An 8,837-nucleotide genomic window follows, 5' to 3' on the forward strand; every position below is an offset into this window, starting at 1 on the left:
CCCTGTCTTCTCTCTGCCGTCCTCCCAAAATCTCCGCAAACGCTGCAAACAAGCAGCTTTCCCTGGAGTTTCTCACCAACAACAACTTCAGCAGCGGCAGGAATTCCCATCTCGCGCCCCCCAAGCCCCTCCCGACTCCCTGAAGGCCTCTGTCTCAGGCCAACACCCGCTCCCACCACACTGGAAGAGACCGCGGGGGAACGCGAGGCCACGCGTGGGCTCCAGAGCGGCGGCGGGTCAGCACCACGGACAGCTCCACCCGCTCCCTCCTCAGCGCAGTTGCGACCTTTTTAAGCATTTTTCAACCTTTTTTTTTTTTTTATGTTCTCCCTCCCTCCCCATCCCCCCCAGTCTCGCCAGAGTCACTTTACAGCTGTTTTCAGAGAGGAGATAATTATCGCGCGTTTCCAGGTCTGAAAGAGCTGTCGCTTCCCTAAAGGGAGCCGTGCAGCAGAGAGGTATAAATTAAATGTTCACATGTTTTCATCTTCGGGGTGTTGAGACAGGGGCTCCGAGGGTCCTTGCCTGCGGGGCCGAACCTAGAGAGGACTTTTATAAGTAGAGTCCCTTCACGCCCCTCCCCTCCCCTGCTCTACGTGCCATTTTTTTTTAATCTTACTGTGCTCGTGTTTTCAGATAGAGCACTTCAAGTTTGAAATTATTTAAAATAAAACTCCATTTGCCTGTGTAAACACAGACATAAACCCACCGCACTCTGTTCCATTGGCTTCTTTGAGTCTGCTTCAAAGAAAATTAGATCTCAAACTTTACGCATTCGTAATTGGCACCAACTTCTCCGGTTACCAGCTGGGGGTGAAAGATTCTTTTTTTTTTTTTTCTCCTTGTTTCTTTCTGAAAGCTTCTATGCAGATGGGCTGGCTGCCTTAATGCCTCAGACTACAATTAGTGCTGTTGTATGCCGAATAGAAATGGCCAGCATTAATATTGTATATGGAACAGCTGAAGGGTTGCAGAGAAACCTGCCCACTACAGGCCCCTGGCAGATGGAACAACATGCACAGGCACAAAAAACTTTTAATAACCCTTTGCTCGCTCTCCAGCGCGCCCCTTCTCCCCGATTTGGGCGGTACCTTCCCGAAGAGGCAATGCCTTTGTCTAACCCAAATCTAGAGCTCTTTTCTCCCTGAAGGACAACAATTGGAGCAATCACCATCTTTTGCAAAAGGCACCTCACATTATCCCAAAACTTCCTCCTTTGTGCCTCAGCTAATGCAGGCACTGAAACACACACCAGCTGAACAGGCACGAACTAACTTTTTATTTAATAACATCTCCCCCCGCCCCTTTATTATCCAACAATGTGCAAGGGAGAGGGGGGGGAACACAAAGCCAAATCAAACCACTACCCCTTTCCCCTGAAGAACTGTGACCAGAAGCTGCAGAAAACAGGATTTTCTCCTCACCACCCTTCCCTTCGCTCCTCGTCCTTTGTAATTAGGTGAAACTCGCGGCAGCGGGGACAAAGCCCCGCCGGTGCCTCGGAGCAGCAGCACCGGGGGCCGCTCACCCCCCGCACCTGGAACCTTTCGCAGCCGAGCCCGGAGCAAAGCGAGGAGGGGCGGGGATGAGACTCGGACCTCGCTTGCTAAACGCAAACACGGGAGAACTGCGCTCCGAAATATACTCGGAAACCCCTTTCTGCCACCACACTGGGGAGGAAAATATAAAACAAGGAGGGACCGGGTAATTTGTGGGTCCGCGATCCTCCCCCCTCACGGCAACCAAGCCCCTTTGCCAAGGCGTGACTTAGGCAGAACTAAGCAACTCAAGTGTTTCAGAGGAGAAACGGGGGAGACACACTGAGGAACAGCCTCCCTACGCTCACACCCCACCCCTCCCATCCCCCGGCGAACGGCTACGAACCGAGGAAAGTCCCGCAGAGCTTCATCCTTGCCGGGTGGCGGTGGCTGCCTGGCCCGGGGCGGCTGGGGGAGCGGGCGCGGAGCCGCCCGGGGTTACTCCATCATCCCTGGGAAAAGTTCCCGTCCGGAGCAAAAACTTATGGGCGGTGGCGGCCAATGGGGCCGCGCCGCAAAATCCTCGCCGCGCACTCGGCGGCCAATCCGGTCCCCCCCGCCCCCGCCCGGGGATGCGCACCCCCCTTCACTGCCCCCCCTCCCAGCCCGGAGGGGGGGGCGGCTGGGGAAGGGGACCCGTCCTCCCCAGCGGGCGGGGGCTCAGCACCTCCCTCCTGCCTGTAATTAGGAGAGAGATGAAGTGATGACGTGCACATCCCAGTGGAGGGGTATGGGGGGAGGAAGCATCCCGAGGGAGTCCAGTCATGGAATGGTTTGGGTTGGAAGGGACCTTAAAGACCATCTCATTCCAACCCTTTGCCATCAGCGGGAACACCTTCCACTAGCCCAGGTTGCTCCAAGATCCATCCAACCTGGCCTTGGACACTTCCAGGGATGGAGCAGCCACAGTTTCTCTGGGCAACTTGTGCCAGGGCCTCCCGACCCTCACAGGGGAGAATTTCCTTCTAATATCTAGTCTAAATCTCACCTCCATTAATTTAAAAGCGTTCCTCCTTGTCCTATCACTATCTGCCCATTTAAATCCACCTCCATTATGAAAGAGAGACCCCAAAAGACACAGTATCTGCTTGAGGAGTGACAGCCCCCCCAGCTCACCCTGTGGGCAGGGACACATGGCACAGTCCCTCAGGCAGTCCCCAGGCTGGCAGGGCTCTGGGCAGTCAGCACTGCAGTCACTGGACTCTTGCATGCCCAAGTTGGTTTAGAAATCCATGAGGCTAATAGTGGCCACATACAGCTTGTTGGATGCTTTGGTTGAGCCCAGGGTGCACTGGGGAAGGGAAAGGGGGAATTTGTTCTGGGAGAGATCCAGGATGGAAGAGGATGTCCTCCTGCCTCAGAGGACAGATGGCAACATTGGACTGAACGGATCCCAGCTGGAGAAAACTGGATACAGGCCAGCAAGCAGTACTCTCATTGGCCTCCCAGATGGAAAAGCAAGGAAATAGTTACCAGGAAATAATAATAATAATAATAATAATAATAATAATAATAATAATAATGCAACTAACCAGGGATAGCACTGAACTTTGTCACCCCATTGTCTCAGAAGACAAAGTGCCATCTCTACGTTGTGTGACCCCCTGCTCTCTGCTCCTCAGCCCAGACTAAAAGAAGTCCAGCTCTTTCCACGGGCCAGCCCTGGCCTGTAGAGAAGGAAAAGTGCCATTTCTGAAAGCGGGAGAGAAGAGAGTTTGCCTGGCAAAAATTGATTGTCAGTGTGAAAACTCATCACCCTCACCCAGGTGGGCAAATAAGTGTATTTGCAGAAAGAGAGCAAGACTGGCCCAGTGTCAGCTCCCTTAATTTGGAAAAGGGAAAAAACCTGTGCTTGGAGGAGCAGGTGGCACCAGTAATAAGAAGAATGGGAGAAGTGATATTAACTGAAAGAGAATTGAAATCAACTTACCTCAGCAGGGGATGCCTAAATATTTGAGTATTTTTTATTTTATAAACATAATGGGAGAAGCAGTTGGAATAAAGGTTGGAAAAGTATGCAGAAAAAAAGAGGGCAATTCACACTTTGGGGCAAGATCCCGGGCCAAACTCTTTGTTAACTACACCTAACGTCTTAATCCAGATTTCTTTGCAGGCAGAGAGCTGGAAGAGAGGGAGTGGAGGAACATCTTTGCTGGATTGAGGAAGGAGTGTGTGAATATCAAAGTGCATCTTTTCTTCCCCACATCCACCACGGTCTTCTGCTGATCTCAGGGAGGTCTAAGAAAATAACAATAGCAATAATCATTGTCATTGGATTGAATTGAAAGGCAGGCATTTGAGTCAAATTAAAAATCTAACTGCTGAATAGGTGGGATGTTTTTGGGATCCTTAGACATAGAAGGACTTGGCTTGGCCGCACTTAGCTCAGCTGGTTCATGCATCCATGCTGGATATGGCTCAGGAAAGGAGCTGTAGCTGGGCCCCCTGTAAGGCTACATCTGATTGCACAGCTCTCCCTGCAGAAAGGGGTGTGAGACAGCCTGTTTGGGGACTGGCACCTCTTCCCTCTTTGAATTAACAGTTCTGCCTTTGCAGAATATTCTGTGCTTTATTGTCCCTTCAATGCCCACCTTGGAAGATGAGAGGTGACATTGCGGAGAGCTCTGCGCTTGGAAAATGACTTTCAGAATTACGTTCTGGCAATTTGAAACTTCCGCTCTCTCATCTTCAGCCTCTTGGGGCTTTAATGGGAGACAGCAAAGTGCCTCTTCCTCCTCCCCTCTTTTCTTTTCCTCCCCTGTTCTCCGGCAGCTGCAGCGGCCGGGATTCAGCAAGGTCACTCAACTCCATTGCTTCCTGCATGCAGGAGATCTCAAATTAAGGGGTGTTGGGAGCAGCCTGTTGAGATGAAACAGCCTTCACTCAGCTCCAGCAAGCAAGGAAACAAAACCCCTTCACAGTGGATCCAGACTGGCTCACCTTCCCTGAGCATTAGCTGGGGGAAAAGGTAAAGGCGTGGAGGAGCAAAAAGCAGAGTAAAAAGAGTCCCTCCTCGAGCAGGAAGCTGCTGTCTTTTGTCTAGCAAAGGGAGCCCCAAAATTTTATTGGTGGCCTTGTGGCTGCAGCTACCTCATCTACTCCTTCTTGTTGTTTTTATCAGTGTATCACTTGGTTCTTGTTTTCCCTAAAATTTCTGCTGCAGCCTCCCCTTTCCTCTGTTCACCAGCAAGGCAGAGTTGGCCCCGATTTGTTCCATCTCTGGGTCTTGGAGCACTGTGCAGAGATGGGACCTCATCCCTCCGGGCTCTGAGCTTGCCAGCAGTGTGATCCTCTTCCTGGGTGCCACTGGCCTTAGTCCTGTGCAGGAATTAAGGGGAGCAGAAGAGAACACAAATGGGAATGGAGGAGAATCACAGAAACTCCACTGATATCTGGATATTCCCTGCCAAGAGGCCTGGGAAGCCATGTAGGTCACACAGGAAAAGACCAAAGGAAACACCATCCCTTTGTAGTGTGATTTCTGGTGATACACTGCCAGACTGGGGGGAGTTTATTGTTCCATGTGTACAGTTTTGCACCAGAAAAAATTAAAATCACCACCAGGTTCCTCCACATACCCCACCGCCGTCTTACCAACAGCCTGTGCCTCACTTTCCCTTTCTTAAACAGCTCCCCCAGTCCCTGGCAGCCCTGGCTTTTCCACAAAGAAGAGGATAGTTCCAATTATCTGTTGACTGTTTTCTTCTGCCTTAAATCCCTCTTATGGCTGCGTGAGGGAAAGCCGGAGAAGCCGTATGCAGATATTTTCAAGCTCAACTTGATAGGTACTGTCAAAACTGCCAGAGTGTGGTGACAATAAACATTTTAGCTGGCTAACAATTTGCTGCAAAAGGGTTGACCCTGAAATCAAGTTCTGCTGTAAATGAACACTTTGTCTCCAAATATTTGCATTTTTGCTGACAAGGTTCACTCTCCAGGAGATTTCCTCCGCCCGTGAGCAATCTGCCTTCAGAGGAGATGGAGGCTGGATGCAGTTTCCCGAGCCAGTTCCTTATCTGGTGTGCAGGAAGGATGAGCACGTGCCCAAAACCAGCAGAGCCACCGTGGATGGGGGATGCCCAACCAGGGGAGCTGCTCAGCTCCAGGGTGCTGATCACCCTCATTGAGAAAGCCCTTTTCTGTCTGGTTCTGCATGGCAGCGCAGCACTGACAGCCCAAAGCAGAAGTCAGTGCTTATCCTCGTTTAACAGATTGGGAAATCGAGGCACGTGGGGATTCCAGAAGGTATTTGGACTGTCTTTGCCGAGCTGGAGAGGGAGCAGCCAAAAAAGTGACAGCCAGTGTAGACTGTCTGTTATCCAAAATGGTGGCAACAGAGGAAGAGGAGGAGGCTGAGGCCATGCTGGCACTCTCAGCAGATCAGTTTGGTGTTGCACTTCCACTTCTCCAAGCACATGGAAAGCTGAGTCTGTCCACCTTCAGGAGCTGCTGCACTGTATCTTCTTCCATCTCATTCGAACTGGACAGTGTTTTGACCAAGGTTACACAGAGAGCCACTGGCAGAGCTGAGAGCCAAGTATCACCTTCCTTAACCCTGAGTCCAAAAACCCAGCTGCCTCCACTGTATAAGGGAAGATGCTCAAAGTTCCCTTGCTGCAAAGGCAGAGCTGCAATGCTTATGTGTTTAAGGATGGAATTTCAGCATCCCAGCTCCATTGCTACAATTAATCCTTAATACTGGGGAAAAAATCTCCCAGTGGGCAGGTTTTCACACAGAAAACTTCTGGCACTGATTTTTTGACGGTAGGAAAGGGTGTTCATCCAATTTCCCTCAGACACCTGGCTTCTCTATTTCGAATAAAAGCTGCTCTTACTGTGTCTATTAGCCGTGCTTGCCAGGCCGGGGTTGTGATTTGCTTGAGATCCTTAAATTCCTAGACAAAGTACACAATAAATTCTAATAAAACTTCTCACTGCTGCAGGAAACGGGGGGGGGGAACAGGCAGAAAGAATCCTTACAGGTTCACGAAAAAGACATAAAGGGAAGGAAAGCACAGCTTATTTCATTTTTATCTTCCCTTCCCCTCCCTGCTGTAATGAAAGGCAATTTCCACTAGCACAGTGTTACCATTTTGCCGAAGAAAAAAATCACAGTTTTGGCCTGTAATTTTTTTTTTTTCCCATTTTATCCATGTCAGAGCTGTTGCATTTCTGGCAGTGGCAGTAGCACTGTGCCCGAGAAGGCATCCAGGCTCCCACCTTGATGCTCTCTGGCTCTGTCATCCCATGTGGTGCCTCCTCGCTGGGCTCAGCACGGCCACAGCCTCCCAGGGCAGATCCCACTGCTCAGAGCAGTGCTGGAATGATGAAGATCTTGGAGCATCAGCCCTGGCTGGCCAGTCACCATGTAATTCTAGGATTGAAGTACAGCAAGGTATTACAGAATTACTATGCTGGTGTGAGGGGACAGAGTTAAATTCAGAGTTTTTATTTTAAAATGCTGTGAAATGCAATGCCCTAAATGACTATGAGCTATTTTGGACAGACCTTGTGAACTAGGCACAAGCATGGCTGTTAATACCAGTGAGAGAACTAAACAGCTGCTGCTGTGCCCAGTTGTACCTGATCAACCCACGAGAGCCTTGTGAGTGGTCCCCCAAAATGCAAATCCTGCTGCAGTTGCCACATACAAACACCCACAGAGGAACATGTAGGTGTATCCACATCCTTGAAATTTTCTCCCTGTGACCCCTCTATATGTCTTTATTCTGATTTTTTCCTCATTCTTCTTGTCACAAGGTAGGTTCTCTGCACTGGCAAACATCATTATCATCCTCTCAGCTCTCCTGGGCTTTTCCCTCTCCTGGTGGACAGACTAAGATTACTCCCATTTTCTTCTCCGCCATAAACTCTGGGAGCCTCGGGGAAGAAAACACCCTGGTTGAAGGCTACAAGCTGAGTTCTTCCATTCTTCACTGACTCCAAAGAGACAGTTTACTCTTTTTCCTCTTCTTCATCCCCTCATTCCCTGCTCTCTGGCACAGGAAAATTACCACAGCTCCAAGACACACACCACGAGCCCCTTGCCAGCTGAGCCATTTCACCCTGTCCTCGTTGCAAGCCGTGCTGGGAAGCCCAGAAAGCACAAGGGAGGGATAATTACCAGTCCCAGCACTGTGATGATAATTAATACTCTGCTAAAAGGAGCACTTGTCAGGTCAGGGAGCAGAAGGAGGGATGGGGAAACAAATAGGCAAAAATCAAACCTGAGCGAAGGTTTGCTGTGAGGGAGGGCCTGGGCACAAGGGGCAGGAGCAGCTGTGAGATGCAGATGTCCAGGGTGATGGAGGTGGTGTCTGTGCTCATCCACAGGCTGTTGGAGAGGAAAATAGGTGTTTCACCCCTGTTGGTGCACTGTCAGGGAGCTTTCCCATGTCACAGGATCCCGTCCCATCCTCCCTTCATCCCTAATGGGCTGAGAGTCAGGAAAATCCTGCAGCCAGAAATACTCGAAGCCAACCTGCACCAGAGCATATTCACTCCTCTTGAGACATGAGAGGGGTTGGGGGAAGATGCCCCCAGATTTTGTTGGTTCAGTCACACAGGAAGGCTGAGCCTCTGGCCTTGTGACTCCCTGGTGCTATCCTCTAAATTTAAGACTGACTTAAACACCATTTGGGGGATATCAGAGTCCACCTTTTAATTGAGGTTGTAGAAGGAAATGTAGAAGACATATAAATAATTCACTGATACCAATGGGGATCTTAAAACCTAAACTTCATAAATCTAAACTCAACAAATCTGAGCAAGGTGAAGCATAAGAGAAAAGAGCCAGGGAAAAGTGGGCTTGGGGCTTTCCCACAGGTAAGGTTTCTGGACAGGCTTGGGCAAACAGGTTCATTCTTCTTTTGCTTGGTCCCACCAGCTGAATGATCAGTAAAATGCCTCCGTACACACTGGGTATCATCCCATTTGCAACAGCTGAGTTAAACCAAAAAAGACAACCCAGAACCGTGGTAAAGGGTGAGAGAAACAAGGAAACACTGGCAAGGGAGAACAATATGTTTCCAGACAAGATTTAAAGAGAAATGTTATGATAATACCAGTTTGGCGTCATACTGTCATAACACCATCAAAATGACATGCTGCCACCACTAATACGACTGTTTAGGGAATATGCAACATGAACAAAAAAGCAATTTGCTTAGAAACAAACTGGGATGAGTCTATATTGTAAGAAAACAAAAAAATGCTGAGATCCAAGGGAGGACCAGACAAATGCTTCATGGTTTCTTGTGACACTGGTACAGACGGGGACCAGAATCCCTGAACAGAGCT

At 49.7% G+C, this 8,837-nt stretch overlaps 1 protein-coding gene across 3 annotated transcripts in view; it reads right to left on the reverse strand.

The window, feature by feature from the left end:
- Positions 1 to 1,977, reverse strand: part of MYT1 (myelin transcription factor 1) — a 66,411-nt gene extending 64,434 nt beyond the window's left edge. For all 3 annotated transcript variants that reach the window (XM_032704609.1, XM_032704608.1, XM_032704607.1), the window contains exon 1: positions 1,885 to 1,977. In XM_032704609.1, the coding sequence (XP_032560500.1) occupies positions 1,885 to 1,909 (25 nt within the window). In that variant the 5' untranslated portion in view covers positions 1,910 to 1,977. The remainder of the gene's footprint in view (positions 1 to 1,884) is intronic.
- Between the last annotated feature and the right edge of the window lie 6,860 nt (positions 1,978 to 8,837).

This window comes from Chiroxiphia lanceolata, chromosome 17, assembly GCF_009829145.1.
Source record: "Chiroxiphia lanceolata isolate bChiLan1 chromosome 17, bChiLan1.pri, whole genome shotgun sequence".
NCBI classification, from domain to species: domain Eukaryota; kingdom Metazoa; phylum Chordata; class Aves; order Passeriformes; family Pipridae; genus Chiroxiphia; species Chiroxiphia lanceolata.